Here is a 20,678-nt window from a genome sequence, read left to right as displayed (position 1 = left end):
AGATCCTGTGTTCGAGTCCTGGTTGGGGCACACATTTTCAACTGTCCCCGTTGATATTTATCGACGCCTGTAAGCTGCTAAAAGTCTGGATTTCAGTGTAATTTCATTCTTTGAGAGCTGCAAGATCACCAATGGTATCTGTTCTTTTGGACATGTCCGAAAGAATGGATACCATCTTCATATTCATCTGAAGTAAACAAAACACACACACACAAAGAGAGAAAGAAAGAGAGAGAGAGAGAGAGAGAGAGAGAGAAAGAGAAAGAGAGAGAGAGAGCAACCAGCCACTGTGTGTGTGTGTGTGGGGGGGTTACAACACTGGAGCAAATGTATTAAATTTCAAGACAAAAAATGCTCAAAGATGTTTTTGATGAAATGAATTAGAAGCCTGTTACTCTTTACCAGCAGTAGCTGAAGGTAATTATGTCTTGAAAAGTCGTTTTGGTTTGGAATAATACAGTTCTGTTTTGATCTCAGTTTTATTTATAATGAATACAGCAATACCAGCCACACATTTAAAATAGTTTGTAGGTATTTTTTCAACTACTTTTAGAAAACTAGTGTAGTACATGACTCTCGTTGATGACAGAGACTTCAGCCTTTTTGCAAAATAAAAAGCAAAACTATGTTCATTCATTTGTAATAAGGTAATTCTTATTCGTTTTAATGTTCTTATTCAAGTTCTTTATTTTGATTTAAGTTGATTACATTTTCTTCTTGGCCTTAAGAGTTTACACAGTCTTCTGCAGTATGATTAGATCTTAGAGAGAAATAATGGAAGATCTTAATTGTTACTTAATTGTTACTTAAGCAATTTTTAATGCTTCTAATATTGTTCACTGTTTACAGACATGAAAACTTTGAGATACATTTCTTCAAGCTGTACAGAAAAGTTTATCAACAAAAATGCCATCAGATACACTTGTTCCATTACCAGCTCTTATTGATTTTGCACTGGGGACTCCTGAGGTAATACAAATTGAATTTTGCTCCATGCCTGTCATATTGTAGTGTCAATGTAACTGATAAAAATATATGAGTACCTGTGATACACCCATTTTATTAATCATCAGCTTTAATACTAATCAGTAGTCACAAGGTAACTGTAGTACCTAGTTTGTTGCTTGTCTCATGGGAGAAGTGTGTGTGAAGCCACATCACTCATTCTGCAATCTAAGTAATGAAGATTGGGTTTAACATCTGCAAGCTAATATGTAAATGATATGATAATATGAATTAAGATAGATTGCTACTCACTATATAGAAGAGGCATTGAGTGGCAGACAGGTCCATTAAAAATATACTATTCAATATTATTCAGCTACTGGACAAGGTCATCCATCAGATAAAGGAAGAAAACCACCCACCCACCCACCCACCACACACACACACACACACACACACACACACACACACACACACGGCCACTGCGGAGTGTAGTGATCTTAGCTGGTGTGGGCAGTACAGATATAGAAACAGTGTGAGAGCTATGACACATTAAATACTTAGTAAATATATCATAAATAAATGATTTCATTGCTCCATGTCCTATTACAGTTGTAATGGAGCTTGTACAGCACGTCTGAGAAGTTCGTGTCCTCCTCTTGACTTGATACCATTGTGTGTGTGTGTGTGTGTGTGTGTGTGTGTGTGTGTGTATGTGTGTGTGTGTGTGTGTGTGTGTGTGCCTATAAAAAGTGCAATCTAACTTCTGCACCATTTCAGTGCAGTAATGTGTTCATTGTAAATAAGTATTGTAGTAGTTCTATTATATGTTTAATACCTTATAAATAAAAAAGAATTTTTTTATTTTAAATTCAGTGCATTAATGCAATCTTAATAAATGAGTGTTGTAAAATGATCCTTTCATATAGTGTTCATTTAAAAAAAAACAAAATAAAAAATTGACACTCATTCTACTTGGGACCTGTGGAAGGTACATTAGCTTATTTGTTTTAGTTGTGAATATTTGTCATGTATTATTGTTTTTCTGACGTATTCTACATCCTGGAGGACTGCCTCACTGTGGATCAATTGAAATGAAAGTAAATCTAATCTCCAATATTCAATAACCTGTTTTGACCTGGGGTATGGGGACTTCTTAGACACACTGTGCCATGTGATGAAAATGAGCTGCAGGAAATTGTGAACTAAATTGCTAGCGTAGTTCATTTGTACCACCAAAAAAACTACTCACACATTACCTTAATTGGTTCAGAATTCATGCTAGAAGAATAATTTTGCTGATTCTGTCAAGCCGATTTCTTCATAACAATGCATTGAAGCCCAAGTGGGAATGATGTTCTCCAATATGAAAGGAGTTCATTGCTATTCAAGCTACTAAAATAAAAAAAAACTCACCTACAGTAAATAACATACCAGATTTTGTTGTAAAAACATGCAGACATAATTTCTGAATTACAGATCAGAAATAGGTCCATATACTCATTTGAAAATCACCAGTAGGTCCTATGACATCATCTCTGAACTCATCTTTTCTGTAAGCTCAGAGACTTCACTTTCTAGTCTCCACCACTGCCCATTTAACTGAAAACTCTGATTTGATCCATTATAAATGGTTCTGAAAGCCTGTCACTGTGAAAACAATAGGTTTGTTTATAAATAACTCATCTGCTACCATTTGTGTTTGTTATGTCATTTCTATTTGGTGATGTTGTTGTGTGAGTGTCTGCTTCATTTTGTTGACTTTAAGTTTCATTATGGTCTTTTGTGCAGAGTCTCACACATATTAAACATCACACACAACTTGTTGTACACTTCTAAACATTAAAAACATTTTACATGTTTTCAAAGTATGGAAAAAGATTCCGATCACATCACTTGTAAGCTCTACAAAAATGTTTTTTGACCATGAAGGTGGACATTTTAATTTTGAATCCATGTATGAAATAAAGTCAAAGATGGAAATGACGATATCATTTCAGTGCTTAAAAGTGTACTGGGCTAGGAGGCTGTTGATCCAGAGGATGTCACAGAATGGATGGCAAATATGATTTAGCTCATATAATATTAGTTTACTTTGTCTTTGTTTAATTAAACTAAGATATTTTGTTCATACATGTTTACCTTGGTAATATGAAGACAACTATTCTTTACATGTGTACAAAGCGCGCTGCACACACAATCATGTTATGAAAAATGACACACCCACTCAAGGTTTAATAAAACTGGGTTTTGGTATGAAAATGGCTGTTTTAAATGGTATTACTGGGGCTGTAAGTGAGAATTTATAGAACTCCGGTCTATCCAGCTATTTGGTATCTGGCTTGACCTTTCGCCACATGAGACCACATAGTCGAGAGTCTGTTGTATATGCTGTTTGTATATATGTCTGTATGTATGTATATATTTATATACGTTTAGATACAAAAAAAAAAAAAATCAGTTCTGCTCCAAATTTATTATCTTTTGCATTGGATGGACATTATATGTTTTCCATCTGAAGGGTGGGTAATAGCATCAAATTTTTTCCAGGTATCACCTTTCATCTTAAGGAGCAATTTGCAATTATGTACACTGCATCAATTAATTTTTGTCTTAAAACTTCTACAGATTTACGAAACAGAGCTTCGTTAGAAGCCATCTGATCCTGAAAGTTGGTAATTTTTGTCCTGTAACTGCTACACTATAACAGCAAGATTACTCACTCAATTTCTGTGCTATGTCACACTTTTAAACTCTTGCATGCTTGAGTAAGAGGGAATGAGTCGATGAATAGGAAGGGAACGCACTTCCACCATTCTAAGACTCATCATGCTTGTGGAACTACATCTGTAATGAAGCCAGTACACCACTGACATAGTGGGGTCTTGATTTCTAATGTAAGCAATCCTCAACATAGGGTTCATGCTCGCTCCATTTCTGATCTCTACTCTGAACCACTGAATTAGCTCGTAAACTTGTCTTTCTCAAATGGCAACTTCTCAACATGCTTAAAAATTTGCTAAAATGAAACCACTTCATAAAAAAGGAAGCCAAGAAGAGATGCTTAACTGTAGACCTGTTTCTCTATTGTTTGTACTTTCAAAATTTCTAGGAAAACATTTTGAGAAAAGAATGACAAATTTCTTAAATAAATGTAAAATACTTGCTACAAGTTAAGATTAGGCCAATCCCAAGACTGAAACAGACAGCGCAAAACAAAATAGTCAAACCTGATCCGGAATACTTGAAGATAAACAGGGATAAAATCGTTGAAGAAATTAATAGGCACTCAATAGACACATGGACAGATCTGGCGAAGGCAGTTCAGAAGACTATGTGCTGGGGACAACCACCTAGAAAACGCAAACATAGGTGGTGGAACGCAAAGTGTGATGAAGCCATTGAGAGAAGAAAGCAAGCATGGGACAAGTTCAGTAGCTACAGAAATTCAGAAACATGGAAAGAATTTCACGAAGTTCAGAAACTAGCATCGAAGGAAATCAGAAGGGAAAAACGAGCATATGACAATAACAGACTAAAAGAAATTGAGGAAGATTTCAAAAGAAATAACACAAGAAATTTTTACAGAACTTTCAAAGAAAATATTAAGGGCTATCAACCCCCTAGCCTCTGCTTCCGAAGAACAGATGGATCCCTGGAAACAAACACAAAAGAAAACTGTAAAATTCTCAAACATTACTTTGATAAACTTCTTAATTGCAAAAAACCTACAGGAAAATTAACATTCCAAAAGACCACATCTAATGCCGATTCTGATCCACCCACAATAGAAGAGATAGAGGAAATCATAAAACAAATGAAAAATAACAGAGCTACCGGAGAAGATGGTATTATCGCCGAGATCTGGAAACTCCAAGATGAAAACATCACCAAAAAAATCCATAAGATTATCTCCGAAATTTGGATCACAGAGAAAGTGCCAGAGGAATGGAAATGTGCATTGATCCATCCGTTACATAAAAAGGGTGATAAGTCAGATCCAAACAATTACAGAGGCATTTCGCTAGTACCAGTTACATACAAAATTTTCTCTAAGGTGCTATTAAACAGACTAGAACCACAAGCAGATCTGCAAATTGGGGAATACCAGGCAGGCTTCAGAAAAGGGAGATCATGCATCGAACAGATCTGGATCTTGAGAACACTTTTGAAAGTCAGACAGGCAAGAAACACTGTAGTTACCTTTGTGGACTTTAAAAAAGCATATGATTCCATAGACAGACAGACACTCTTTGACGTACTGGAAGAATATGGTATTGACAGAAAAACCAGGGCACTTATACAACAGACGCTTACAGACACTACCTCCAAGATTAAGTTCATGGGAGAAATTTCGGAACCCTTCCACATACACACAGGTGTCCGACAAGGAGACGGGCTCTCACCAATCCTGTTCAACATGGTGTTAGACAAAATTATCAAGCAGTGGGAGGAACAAGTTAAAGGAATACAGCTGGGAAGAACACGTGAAACCAAAACAATCATAAAATGTCTGGCATTTGCAGATGATATAGCCATACTCAGCAATAATACACAGGAGGCAAAGGAAGCACTGGAATGCTTGCATGAAATAGCTGCCAAAACAGGTCTGCAGGTATCTTACGAGAAGACACAATATATGGAACGACAGACCAACAATGTACACACCATGCATATGGTATATGGATCCGTAGAAAGAGTCGAAAAATTTAAGTATTTAGGGGAGTACATACAAATGGGAGGATCAAACAAGGCGGCTAACATGGAACGAACGAAGAAACTCCAGAAGGCATACAAACTCACATGGTCACATTATAATAAGAAAAGCATATCGAGGCAGGCCAAACTTAGGCACTACAAAACAGTTGTATTACCAGAAGCATTGTACGCGTCAGAAACAACCACAATTGGAGCATCAGGCATCATAGACACAGAAAAAATAGAACGCAAAATTCTCAGAAAAATATTTGGACCAATTCACAGAGATGGCATATGGATGAAGCGACCTACCAAAGAGCTGTACCAGCACACTGACAGACTAACAGACGCGATCAGAAAACGCAGATTAACTTTCTATGGGCACATACAGAGAATGGACAACAACCGACTTGCAAAGAAAATTTTTGATGTAGTAAACAGCTCAAGCAAGAAAACAAATTGGTATCATGAAATAGACGAAGACTTAAGGCAGATAGGGATCAACAGGCAAATGATAGGAGACAGGAAATACTTCAGAAACAAAGTTAGGAGTGCAAAATTTATTGTAAAGGAGAGAAAGAAGAAAGGAACATTATGGACAGAGCAAAGGAAACAGGAGCACAGCCAAAGGATGAAGAGATTTTGGGAAGAGAAGAGGAAGAAAGGAAAGAAGTGAAAATTGTGTCATCATGTGATTTTCGAGTTCAAACACTGTCCATAAGGGCAACAATGAAATGAATGAATGAATGAAATGTATAATACTGATAGAATCACAACAGGGTTTTAGGAAAAAAGATGCTCAACTGAAACACTGATCTTTTTATCTATATAAAATTCTGCAGGACCTAGATAGGTAGGAACATACCTCGAGCATTCTTCTGGACTCATCAAAAGCCTTTGATACTATCAGTCATAATAAATTAGTTAGTGAGATTCAGAACTAGGGTATTAGTGAAGCAGTGCATAACTGGATTTAATTATACTTCAAACACAGAGTCCCCTTAGGTTCCTTACTGGTTCTAATCATGTCTCAGTATATGTAAATGATGCATATATCAACAGTGGAAACAGAAAACTATATCTGGAAACAGAAAACAATATCAATTTGCAAATGACACCAGGATCTTATTTACTAGAAGCACCAAAGAAACCTTTGAAGACAACACTGAACATGACGTGGAACAGGTGACAGTTGTCGAACTGGAAGTACTGCGGGTGATTGATGTGCTTGCTTTGAAGAAACTTATTTATACAGCCATCAAAGAGCCGGAGACTTACATTTAGGAAGGTAGCTAATTGAGTTGAGAAGGACCAGGTGAAGCAGATTTGGGAACAGATGTAGAGGTTATGCAGGAAAGAGCAAAGGTTGTGCATGCCATGAGTCCATATCATCAAAATGTCTTCAGTAAATCATCTAGTTTTAAGTGCTGACTGGATTGAAAGGATTCCTCCAGATGATCCATAAATAAGTTGTCAAAGGATGGTATGATGTGAGTACTCATGGTAGTGCCACAAATTTGTTTGTAGATTTGGTCTTTGAAAGTGAAGTTATTCTGCATTAGGGGGTGGTTGGGGAGGAGGATTAGGAAAGATGTGATGGTCTTGTAATTAGGAGGACATTTGCAGATACAGTGTTCCTAGGTCACAAGTCCATGGCATGTGCAATATTGATTTACAAGGACATAATGTGCACAGTAAGCAGGTAGAAGCGTAGGTAATGGGCAGGAACTGTGGAAAGGCAGTGAAGAAAGTCATCAGTCTCTTGACTGTAGTATGGGAGGTTAAGGACAATTTTTTGGAGGTGTTAGCATACAAAGGAACAATTTAATTCTGTGGGAGAGCTGTACCCAGTCACAATGGAATGATCAATGGCAAAATATGTTAGTTTGGGTTTGTGGAGTAGGTAAAAGGTAGGATGTGGAGGTTGCTGGAGTGAGGAGAGCAATGGATTTAGGGATCAGATTTTGGGGTGGACCTGCTTGAGGTCCTGTTGGACTTCTGGGATGGGATAATGGTCTACATCTATGTGATTACTCTGCTATTCACAATAAAGTGCCTGGCAGAGGGTTCAATGAACCACCTTCAAGCTGTTTCTCTACCATTCCCCTCTCGAAGGGTGCGCGGGGAAAATGACCACTTCAATTTTTCTATGTCAGCCCTGATTTTTCTCATTTTATCGTGATGATCATTTCTCCCTATGTAGGTGGGTGCCAACAGAATGTTTTTGGAATCAGAAGAGAAAACTGGTGATTGAAATTTCGTGAGAGGATCCCGTCACAACGAAAAATGCCTTTGTTGTAAGGATTTCCACTCCAATTCACGTGTCATGTCTGTAGCACTATCTCCCCTACTTTGCGATAATACAAAACGAGCTGTCCTTCTTTGTACTTTTTCGATGTCATCCATCAGTCGCATCTGATACGGATCCCACACCGCACAGTAATACTCCAGAATAGGGCGGATACGTGTGGTGTAAGCTGTCTCTTTAGTAGACCTGTTGCACCTTCTAAGTGTTCTGCCAATGAATTGCCATCTTTGGTTGGCTCTACCCACAACATTATCTATGTGATTGTTCCAATTTAGAGTATCTGTAATTGTAATCCCTAAGCATTTACTTGAATTTACAGCCTTCAGATTTGTGTGACTTATCGTGTAATCGAAATTTAACGGATTTCTTTTAGTACTCACGTGAATAGCTTCACACTTTTCTTGATTCAGGGTCAATTGCCACTTTTCGCACCATACAGATCTCTTATCTAAGTTGTTTTGGTCATCTGATGACTCTACAAGACAGTAAATGACAGCATCATCTGCAAACAATCTAAGACAGATACTCAGATTGTTTCCTATGTCGTTAATAAAGATCAGAAACAATAGAAGACCTATAACACTGCCTTGTGGAATGCCAGATATTATTTCTGTTTTACTAGATGACGTTCCATCCATTACTATGAACTGTGACCTTTCTGACAGGAAATGAATACAGTTGCACAACTGAGGCAATATTCCATTGGTATGCAGTTTGGTTAGACACCTGGGAGGAACACTGTCAAAAGTCTTCTGGAAATCTAAAAATATGGAATCAATTTGACATCCCCTGTCAATAGCACTCATTACTTCATGAAGATAAAGAGCTAGTTGTGTTTCACAAGAACGATATTTTCTGAATCTGTGCTGACTATGTGTCAGTAAATCATTTTCTTCGAGGTACTTCATAATGTTTGAATACAGTATATGTTCCAAAACCCTACTGCAAATCAATGTTAGGTTAATATGGGTCTGCAATTCAATGGATTACTCCTACTTCCCTTTTTGGGTATTGGTGTGACTTGAGCAATTTTCCAGTCTTTAAGTACAGATCTTTCTGTGAGCAAGTGGTTGTATACAGGATGGTCCATTGATCGTGACCGGGCCAAATATCTCACAAAATAAGCATCAAACGAAAAAGCTACAAAGAACGAAACTTCCCTAGCTTGAAGGGGGAAACAACATGGCGCTATGGTTGGCCCGCTAGATGGCGCAGCCATAGGTCAAACGGATATCAACTGCATTTTTTAAAATAGAAACCCCCATTTTTTATTACATATTCGTGTAGTACGTAAAGAAATATGAATGTTTTAGTTGGACCACTTTTTTCGCTTTGTGGTAGATGGTGCTGTAATAGTCACAAACAAATGACTCACAATTTTAGTTGAACAGTTGGTAACAGCTAGGTTTTTTTAAATTAAAATAAAGAACATAGGTACGTTGGCTACATTTTGTTTCGGTTGTTCCAATGTGATATATGTACCTTTGTGAACTTATCATTTCTGAGAATGCATGCTGTTACAGCGTGATTACCTGTAAAACCACATTAATGCAATACATGCTCAAAATTGTGTCCATCAACCTCAATGCATTTGGCAGTACATGTAACGACATTCCTCTCAACAGCAAGTAGTTTGCCTTCCGTAATGTTCGCACATGCATTGACAATGTGCTGACCCATGTTGTCAGGCATTGTCGGTGGATCACAATAGCAAATATCCTTCAACTTTCCCCACAGAAAAAAATCCAGGGACATCAGATCCGGTGAATGTGCGGGCCATGGTATGGTGCTTCGACAACCAATCCACCTGTCATGAAATATGCTATTCAATACCGCTGCAGCCGCACATGAGCTATGTGCCAGACATCCGTCATGTTGCGTTCTTTTATTTATTATTATTCCATGTGATCTGATGGTACACAGTGTGTTGCAGATGTCAGAAAATATCATTTAACATTGTTAACATATATTAACGTAGGCCTGTAGTATCCTAATGTATTATATTGCTCAATGTTTTCAATTTAACACAAACAGCAAGATTACTGTTCTAAGTATTCATTTACAGAGTAAAAACAGTGACACAACAAATATGACTTCACGGCTTTGCTAAATTTTATGTTGTCTTCGATGGACTTAATACTAGTGGGAAGATTGTTGAACAGTTGGAGGCCCATGTGGAAAACTTCCTTTTTACACAGTTGAATGTTTGTACGTATAACATGCAGGTTTGTGTTTTTCCTGGTGTTGTGTTCATGTATTTCATTATTTTTTACGACTCTGGGGTCAGTTGGCACTACGTGTTTTATGAAAAATTTTAGAGTCTCAAGAATGTAGAGACAAGGCAGTGTAAGGATTTTCAACTTTCTGAAGATGGGTTTGCAGGAGTCTCTGGGTTTGCTCCCATCCTCATTGCTCTCTTCTGGATTCTGAATGTGCTCAGAGCAGTTGGAGAATTTCCCCAGAATATTACACCATATTTTAGGTGGGCTTGTATGTAAGTGTAGTATGCACTGGTTAATGTTTTCAGGCTAGCACATGTTTTCAGTACACTCAATGCATAACAGCCAGTACAAATCCTAGCATTTACCTTTTCTGTATGTGTATTCCATTTCCGGTTATCTTGAACCCACAAACGTAGGAATTTGAAAACAGTGTTGGTATCTATTGACTGGTTATTTATAGTGACAAATGGCTGAGAGGAATTTGCATTTTGTGTTGTGTGGAAGTTCATGGAAGCTGTCTTTTTGTTGTTGATAGTTAATCTGTTGATTTTTGCCCAGTTGCTGAGTTGATCAGTAGCCAAGTTCACAGCTTTTTGCACAGCCTCTGTATTCTCCCCTTTGAGGAGTACAGTTGTGTCATCAGCAAATATTATTGTTTTGTGTGCATCAACATTCAGGCTCACGTCATTAAAGTAGGGGTCCCAATACTGAGCCCTGTGGGACACCTTGCTTAACAGTTTTATTACTTGATAGTATTTCAGTTATTGAGTTGCTTTGTCTATTAGTATATTTCATGCTGACTCTCTGCATCCAATTGGTTAGGAAGTTAGTGATCCAGTTGTTTGCAATCCCTCTGATACCGTAGTGTTCTAATTTTTCCAGTAATATTTTGTGGCCAACAGTGTCAAAAGCCTTTGACAGATCCAGAAGTATGCCTGTTATGGGTTGTTTTCTATCTAACAGTTCTAAGAGTGATTAGATTAGATTAGATTAGATTTACTTTCATCCCAATTGATCCGTAGTGAGGAGGTCCTCCAGGATGTGGAACATGTCAGAAAAACAACAATACACGACAAATATTTACAACTAAAACAAGTAAGCTAATGTACCATTCCACAGGTCTCAAGTGGAATGATCGTCATTTTTTAATGAACACTAACAGTCATTTTACAAATACTAATGCACTGAATTTAAAATAAAAAAGGTTTTTTTATTTATAAGGTAATAAACATGTAATACAACTACTGTAATACTTATTTAGAAAGGAACACATTACTGCACTGAAATGGTGCAGAAGTTAGATTATACTTACACACACACACACACACACACACACACACACACACACACACACAAATTTTCAATGAACACATTACTGCACTGAAATTGTGCAGAAGTTATGTTGTACTTCTATACAAATTAGTTGGTTTTACTAAGAAAAACATCAATGGAGAAGAAGGAGTTGGCCACCAATAAATCCTTTAGGCTTTTCTTAAACTGAATGTCATTGGTTGTTAAGCTTTTTATGGCTGCTGGCAAGTTATTGAAAATGTGTGTTCCTGACTAATGCACACCTTTTTGTACAAGACTAAGTGACTTTAAATCCTTGTGAAGATTATTCTTATTTCTAGTATTGATTCCATGAATTTAGCTGTTGGTTTGAAAAAGTGATATATTTTTAATGACAAATTTCATTAGGGATTAAATATGTTGGGAAGCAGTAATTAGTATCCCTAGTTCCCTAAACAGGCTTCTGCAGGATGTTCTTGAGTTCACACCACGTATAACTCTTACTGCACGTTTTTGTGCCCGGAAAACTTTAGCTTGGCTTGATGAATTACCCCAAAAAATAATCCCATATGACATTATGGAATGAAAGTAAGCATAGTATGCCAGCTTTTTCATTTTTATATCTCCTATGTCTGACAAAATTCGCATTGCAAACAGAGATTTGTTAAGACGCTTCAGCAGTTCTGTGGTGTGCTCCTCCCAGTTGAATTTATTATCAAGCTGTAATCCCAAGAATTTAACACTGTCCACTTCTTCTATCTTCTTGTCATCATATGTTAGCCATATACTCTTGGGACACCCCTCACAAGTTCTGAACTGCATGTAGTGTGTTTTTTCAAAGTTTAGTGACAAAGAATTGGCTAGGAACCAGTGATTAATGTCCACAAATATTTTATTGGCTGATCTTTCTAAGACTACACTTGATTTGCTATTTATTGAAATGTTTGTATCATCGGCAAACAAAACAAACTTGGCAACTGGTAATGTTACTGATGAAAGGTCATTGATATACAGAAGAAAAAGTAAGGGCCCCAAAATGGAACCTTGTGGGACCCCACATGTAATTAGTTCCCAGTTGGATGATGCCTGATAGCTTGATGCATGTCTCTTTCCTAATAACACCCTTTGTTTCCTGCCAGGGATATATGATTTGAACCATTTTGCAGCATTTCCCGTTACACTATAATATTCTAGTTTACTTAAAAGGATATTGTGATTTACACAGTCAAATGCCTTTGACAGATCACAAAATATACCAGTTGCCTGCAATTTTTTGTCTAATGAATTAAGCACATTTTCACTGTAAGTGTAGATAGCCTTCTCAATATCAGAACCTTTTAGAAATCCGAACTGTGACTTTGACAGTATGTTATTTGAGATAAGATGGTTATAAAGACGACTGTACATTACTTTTTCGTAATTTTTTGAGAATGCTGGCAACAGTGAAATTGGACGGAAATTTGATGCTATTTCTTTATCTCCCTTCTTAAACAGTGACTTAACTTCAGCATATTTCAGCCACTCAGGAAATATTCCACTGATAAACGACTGGTTACACAGATAGCTTAATATGTTACTGAGCTCAGAATCATATTCTTTAATTAACTTTGTTGATATTTCATCATACCCACTAGATGTTTTTGATTTTGAAGATTTTATGATGGACATTATTTCTGCTGGGGTAGTGAGGGTCAAATTCATATTACGGAAGTTACTTGAAATGTCTGGTCTAAGGTAATCCGTAGCAGCATCTACCGAACCTGACAACCCCATCTTTTCAGTAACAGTTATAAAATGTTGGTTAAAAAGTTCTGCAACACTATACACATCTGTCACCAATGTATCATGTACTCTTAATGCTATTTATTCCTCTTCATGTCTGGTTCTACCGGTCTCCTCCTTCACTATATCCCTTATTGTCTTTATTTTGTTATCTGATATGACTATCTTTTCCTTGTAATATATTTGCTTTGACATCCGTATTACAGTCTTTAATATTTTGCAGTATTTCTTATAATGTGCTATAGCATCAACATTGGAAATGTTTCGGATTGACAGATACAGTTTTCTTTTTGTTTTACAAGATACCCCTATTCCTCGAATAATCCATGGCTTTTTTGTAGACTTTGCTCTAACCTTGGTAAGTTTTGGGGGAAAGCAGTGTTTGAATAAGATAAACACTTTATTAGCAAAAATGTTATATTTTTCATTCATGCCATGAGCACTGTAAACATCAGTCCAGTGAATGTCTCTGAGGAGTGTCCTAAAATAATCAATTTTTGGCTTACTGATTACCCTCTTGAGCTCAGATTTAACAGATTTTATATCCTGTTCAGTATTAACATTTAACAGAAGGAACTGCATGTCATGGTCTGAGAGGCCATTGACTATTGGTTTTGTAATATAATTTTGTTCATTGAACTTTTCTATAAAGATATTATCAATGGCTGTTTGTGAGCAAGTGGCTATTTTAGTGGGGAACTTTACAGTGGGAATTAAGTTGAATGATAGTGTTACTAACTCAAATAAGTTCTTATTGGGAAAGTCTTTAAGGAAATCTACATTGGAACTGGTGATTTACCAGCAACCACTATTTCTTTGTTTTTGGTTGTTAAGTGGGCCAGTACAGCTTCAATGTGGTTTACAAACAGATTAAAGTTACCTGCAGGTGCTCGATATACACTTAATATTATGAAGGATTTTTTGTGAAATTCTAATTCTGTTGCACATGCTTCTATATGCTGTTCTAGGCAAAATTTATGAATGTCTGTGTTCTTAAATTTATGACAGTTCCTGATGAATGTGGCAACGCCTCCTTTCTCCATTTCTGATCTACAAAAGTGAGATGCTAACCTAAACCCTGTAACACTTAAAAGTTCTATACCAGTGGTCACATGATGTTCAGAGAGGCAGATTATGTCAGCTGGGTTTGAAGACTCTAATTCATCTATGCAGATAGTTAATTCATTAATTTTGTTTCTCAGTCCTCGAATATTTTGATGCAATAAAGATAGCTGACATTTCACATTGACTGAGTTAAAATTGGGTGGAGTTAAAATATCTACTGACAGTTGAAAATTCTTAACCAATGGCTGTTTATGCTGATGTAATAAGCTGGAATTATGTTTTTTGATTTCTTTCTCAAACTGAAGGTTTGTCTCAGTTCTAACCTCTCTTAAAATTTGCTTTCTTTCTGTCCTCCCTACCCTAAAAAAGGGTCTTTTCTGAATCCTATAACCACTGGTATTTTACCACTCATGACAGTGCCTCCCCCCTTTAACTTTCCTGCTATTTCCCCAGCCAATTTACCCTTCCCCTTCCTGTTGAGGTGAAGGCCATGCCTAGTATAATCCCACCTACTGAGAGAATCAACATGAACCACACCAATGTGTGACCCTGCACCCGACATGAGCAGCCATTCCAGCTCCAAATTAACTCTCTTGACAGAAGAGTTCAAATGAGGTCGGTCATGGCGCCCAAGAACAGATACAAACTCAACACTAGTATGCTTCGATGCTGATGCAATCTTCACCAGGTCACACTCTATACTGTACCCAGGATCTCTGTCAATACTGTTACCTGCCCCACCCACTATAACCATGGTGTCTTCCTTAGTGAAATCTTTGCAAGGTGATCCTAAATCCTCTGTCACCTGCTCCAGACCAGCCCTAGGTTTAAAAAAATTGGTGACCTGGTATTCTGATCCTAGTTCATTCTGCAAAAGTTGGCCAACACCTCTTCCATGGGAACTACCTAACAACAACACTTTCTTTCTCTTTACTGATTTCCCTACATTCTTACTTTTCAATTTGCTGCTGAAAGTTTGTTGTGCCCTGTCTACACCTACAACTGCTTGAGGCTCACCAGCTTCTAACTGAAGCAACAGGTCAAACCTATTTTCCACATTCACCATAAAGCTGTCAAAGTTCTAGGCCTGTTCCTCCTGTTGCCTGTTGCCACTTCCCACCTCTCTTTACCCTTCTCCCTCCTTAACCTGTCAAGATCTCCCCTGGCCTTGTCTAACTCAGCCTGAAGGGCGGCAATTTTCCCCTCCTGTTCTAGTATCTTCCTATCTCTACTACAAATCCTAAAAATCCTACAAAACCCCTATTCCCACGCCACTACAGTCACCCACATGGAAAAAACTACAGCACCCATCACACCAAAGCCCCGACCTAACAATTCTACGGCAAGTCAAGCACTTTTCACTCATGATAAACGTAATAGTTTATTAAGAATAAGTCAGTTAAATTACAGATAAACACGAAAATATGGTTACACAAATTTGGCCTATACGCAACTGTGTGTAAACAAAAACAAAAGTGCAAAGTTTATGTAACAACAACTTACACTTTACGCTACTTTCTGGAAATGCTAGTTAAATAGTGAAGAGGTACGCTAAGTTAAATTGCTGGAGAGAGCAAGGAACAACTAAACAAAATTCTATAGATTTGCTGCAGCAGAACGTAAACAGAAAATACGACTGTACGGTCTTTTCGCGTTTTCTGCTATATTACGTAAAGAAAAATGAAACCTTTAATGGTACACTTAAATGGCACACTAATACACCTATTTACCACGTAATCAGTACTAATCTATATTTTTTATGCAATCATATACTGCAGTTTCAGTAGATTTGTTGCTTCTGAACCCATGTTGAGCTAAACTTAGTAAATCTTTTTTTTCAATGAAGTCCATCATTTTTTTGGACATTATTTTTTCAAAAACTTTAGAAAAGCAGGATGAGATTGAGATAGTCTTGTAGTTATTCATATCTTTATTATCACCTTTTTTGAAGACAGGAATTACTTTAGAAAGTTTCAGAGCTTCAGGGATGATACCTGCCCGGAAAGAACAGTCACAGAGGTGAGTTAATGGTTCAGCAATTGTGTGTTCACAATTTTTGATTACAGCTGCTGGGATGCCATAAATTCCAGCTGAATATGAATTTTTTAACTTTCTGAGGGCTTTTGTAACATCATTTTCAGTGACGGAAGTACATTGTCATTCTGTCATGCAGTGAAACATCTTGTAGTAACATCGGTAGAATATTACGTAGGAAATCAGCATACATTGCACCATTTACATTGCCATCGATAAAATGGGGGCCAATTATCCTTCCTCCCATAATGCCGCACCATACATTAACCCGCCAAGGTCTCTGACGTTCCACTTGTCGCAGCTAACATGGATTTTCTGTTGCCCAAAAGTCCATGTTATGCCGGTTTACATTACCGCTGTTGGTGAACGACGCTTCGTCGCTAAATAGAACGCATGCAAAAAAATCTATCATCATCCCATAATTTCTCCTGTGCCCAGTGGCAGAACTGTACATGACGTTCAAAGTCATCGCCAAGCAATTCCTGGTGCATAGAAATATGGTACAGGTGCAATCGATGTTGATGTATCATTCTCAACAACGACGTTTTTGAGATTCCCGATTCTTGTGCAATTTGTCTGCTACTGATGTGCGGATTAGCCACGACAGCAGCTAAAACACCTAATTGGGCACCATCATTTGTTGCAGGTCGTGGTTGACATTTCACATGTGACTGAACATTTCCTGTTTCCTTAAATAACGTAACTATGTGGTGAAAAGGCCGGACACTTGGATGATGTCATCCAGGATACCGAGCAGCATACATAGCACCCGCCCGTTGGGTATTTTGATCACAATAGCCATACATCAACATGATATTGACTTTTTCTGCAATTGGTAAATGGTCCATTTTAACACGGTAATGTATCATGATGCAAATACCTTCCACACTGGTGGAATGTTACGTGATACCACATACTTATCTGTTTGTGACTATTACAGTGCCATCTATCACAAAGCGAAAAAAGTGGTCCAACTAAAACATTCATATTTCTTTACGTACTACAATGATATGTAATAAAAAATGGGGGTTCCTATTTTTTAAAAATGCAGTTGATATCCGTTTGACCTGTGGCAGCACCATCTAGCAGGCCAACCATAGTGCCATCTGGTTTCCCCCTTCAAGCTAGACAAATTACGTTCTTTATAGTTTTTTTGTTTGACGCTTATTTTGTGAGATGTTTGGCCCGGTCACTATCAATGGTAAGGTCTGGATTGGTTTTCAGGTTAGGTACAGTGCTGTGTTCCATAGGTGTGATGATTTTGGAATCACTGGGGATGGATTTAGGAAAGGAAGGTGAGGCCAGGTCAGAAATGAGGAATTCATAAAAAATAACATCTCTTTGTGTCAAGTGCACCAACTACCAACAATACCTCCCTTTAACAGCTGTCACCCGTGCCAAAACCACTTGTGGACACCACATCTGTAGTGGATAACAAGGAAGTCAAAGAATACTGCGATAAATTTACCAGAATCTTTATTGACATATAATGTCCTACCTAGATAGTCCATACAGCCCGTAGTAGAAGAGTAATGTCTTTCTTTAGTAATCAAACTGTCTTTGGTCCAGGATCTGAACTCCTGCACCACTTAGAATTCGAATAAGAATGGCCTTGTCATAGAGGGCAGACAAGCAGACAGAAGTTCAGGGCACTCCCTTGCCCTTAGGGTGGAAAACTGCTCCTAAGGGCAGAAGAATCAGCAATGATAAATGGCATGAGGATGCAGAAGAAATGGAAACCACTGCATTAAAGACACTTAATGTGTATTCACAGGACATACCACCTATAACTGAAAAAGTCATGATGATCTCTCCATTGGCAAAGGATTCCAGACTAGTCTCACATTCAGATCTCTGGGAGGGGACTGCCAAGGGGGAGGTGATCATGAGAAAAAGATTGAATAACCAATGACAGGATTGTTATGGTGTAAAGTCAAATGCCAGCACTTCAGTCAGGAACAACAGAGCAGAGAGGGCTGTGCGAAGACATAGCCAATTGCACGCTGACTGACCTCCACTCCAGGATGACAATGCAACAGCAGTGGCCCCTATGTGAATGTTCCCACCTGTTCAGTTCAGAAAAGCTGTTGTTGGCAGGAAGAATCCAGACCGCACAGGCTGTGAGGCAGTCATTACAGCATAGCACATAATGTTGTATAGAATGTTCAGCAACTTATTGGTCCAGCTGTCTCTTGGCTACAATTTGGCAGTGGCCATTAATGTGGACAGACAGTTTGTTAGTTGTCATACCAATGTAGACTGTGGTGCACTGGTTTCAGCTTAGTTTGTAGACTACATGGCTGCTTCTCAGGTATCTCTGCCTTTGATGGGATAGGATAAGCCTGTGACAGGAATGGAGTAGGTAGTAATGGGAGGACGTATGGGACAGGTCTTGCATCTGGGTCTATTCCAGGTATGTGGGCCATGAGGCAAAGTGTTGGGAGCAACACTGGAGTATGGATGGACAAGGATGTTGTATAGCTCCAGTGGGCAATGGACTATTACTGTGGCAGGAGTGGGGAGGATATTTCTCATTTCAAGGCAAAATGAGAGGTAATCAAATCCATGACAGAGAATACAATTCATTTGTTCCAGTCATGGTTGGTAGTGAGTCACAGGTGGAGTGCTCATTTGATGCTGGACAGTTGGTATTTAGGGGGTGGTAGCTGACTGGAGAGACTAATCACAGGAGGTCTGTTTCTGGGAGGGTAATTTTGGTTGATGAAAGTCTCAGCGAGACCCTTGGAATATTTGGAGAGGGAACGTTCTTCACTACGGCTATGATGACCACAGGCTGCACCTCACCATGTTAGTAGTGGGTCAGACTTTCATTAGTGTAACTCTGTTCCTCAGTCAGCAAGGACTGACTGTAGTTGCAGGCCTAGTGAAATCGTGATCTTGCCTCTGTAACTGAGCCTTGCTAATCGAGAGAGAAAGTTCATTTCAAACAAAAACCCATTGAGGTCTGTACTTGTCCATGAATACCCTATTCATTTACAGGCTCATTGCACACTGAATTATTTGCATGGATCTGTTACTGTCCAGCTGATTGACAGTCTGCCTGAGGGAGAAATTCAAGTTTACCTCTCTGATCAGGGTGTAGGAGCAGTCCATCAAGTTATGAAGAGTATAGGCAATGAATTGGTGCCTGCCTGTACCCTGTTTTTTACATTCAGTTAAATGGAGCCCTGATCACAGAGCAAGGCTATTTGTAACATCATCAATGTCAGACTCATAGATCAAACTTGGTACATTCCTTCTAGTGTCACATTTCAGTTACACTTGCATGTCCTGTAAAAATGCAGCCAAATATGTGAACAGAGGTGCACATGAGGAAGATAGCACATGCTGCTCAGGAGGTCATGCAGCTTTGTTCTGCAGTGCCCTGTGTACCTTAACGAATGGGCTACACAACAGATCTAGCTGAAGAAAGGGTTCCTCTACTTTAGCTTGGAAAATATTTGACATCTGGAAGTCTTCTGTACCATCAACTGGCTGTTCACCACAACTGTGGCTGAAGCACAACATAAAAAGGATATTGGCACAAACCTGTGACTTCCAATTCAGTGCCACAATTATAAGCTTCCCAAGTACTAAAGTAGCTTCCTTATCTACCACTATTGTACATGCAGAATTTACTATCAAATCCTCATCCACACATGGGAAGTCTCTTGTGACTCAAACAGAAGACTAGAAATTTAAGAGGAACTACTTCCAAGAAGATTTCTTGTTTATCTCTGATCTGCAAAATTATGGGTCCTCATCCAACAAATAAAAACGAGCAAAGAAGAAAAATAAAGAAACTTTCTAACTTTCTTCTTATTAACCAGCTTTGAGATTGTCCTCAATGACAATTCTGTGCAAAATCATCACTCAACCAACCTGTACTTCAGCAACATGAATCATCAACTGACCCTCTACCTTAAGGATACATGACTGACCTAGGGAGGGAAACCCTACCTGTGAAGAAATAATGGTCCAAGATTCTCCTACTTCTAAATGCTGTAGGCCAAAACATATGAAACCAGGTTTCCCGAAGCTGCCAAAGAGATTGCAAGTAATGCAGTCGTCATTTCTCATTCTTAACTCTTGCTATCCCTCAGTAGAATGTTCATAGCATCAGAACTTCAACTGCTACTACATTCAAAATCCTCAGCTTGAATAGTGTCACATTATGGGAGGAACAACTAATAGAAACTGATTAATAATTGCTGCTTGAATAATTTAAAAAAATGATTGGAAAGAATAATTGAAAGAAATTGGAAGGTAATTTATAAATTTGTATACATATCGTGGATGAACTTTAACTGGTACTAATATCAGCAGGCCTTCAG

The 20,678-nt window shown here is 38.2% G+C and overlaps 1 protein-coding gene across 1 annotated transcript in view; it reads left to right on the top strand.

Moving 5' to 3' along the window:
- Nucleotides 1-854: 854 nt before the first annotated feature.
- LOC124589485 overlaps nt 855-20,678 on the top strand; it is a 296,313-nt gene continuing 276,489 nt past the window's right edge. The window contains exon 1 of the mRNA XM_047131557.1: nt 855-969. Coding sequence (XP_046987513.1) covers nt 907-969 — 63 coding nt within the window. The 5' untranslated portion in view covers nt 855-906. The remainder of the gene's footprint in view (nt 970-20,678) is intronic.

The sequence above is a fragment of the Schistocerca americana genome, chromosome 2 (assembly GCF_021461395.2).
Source record: "Schistocerca americana isolate TAMUIC-IGC-003095 chromosome 2, iqSchAmer2.1, whole genome shotgun sequence".
Taxonomy (NCBI): domain Eukaryota; kingdom Metazoa; phylum Arthropoda; class Insecta; order Orthoptera; family Acrididae; genus Schistocerca; species Schistocerca americana.
The sequence above is the reverse complement of the archived record's forward strand: the minus strand, read 5'-3'. Positions and strand labels throughout refer to the sequence as shown.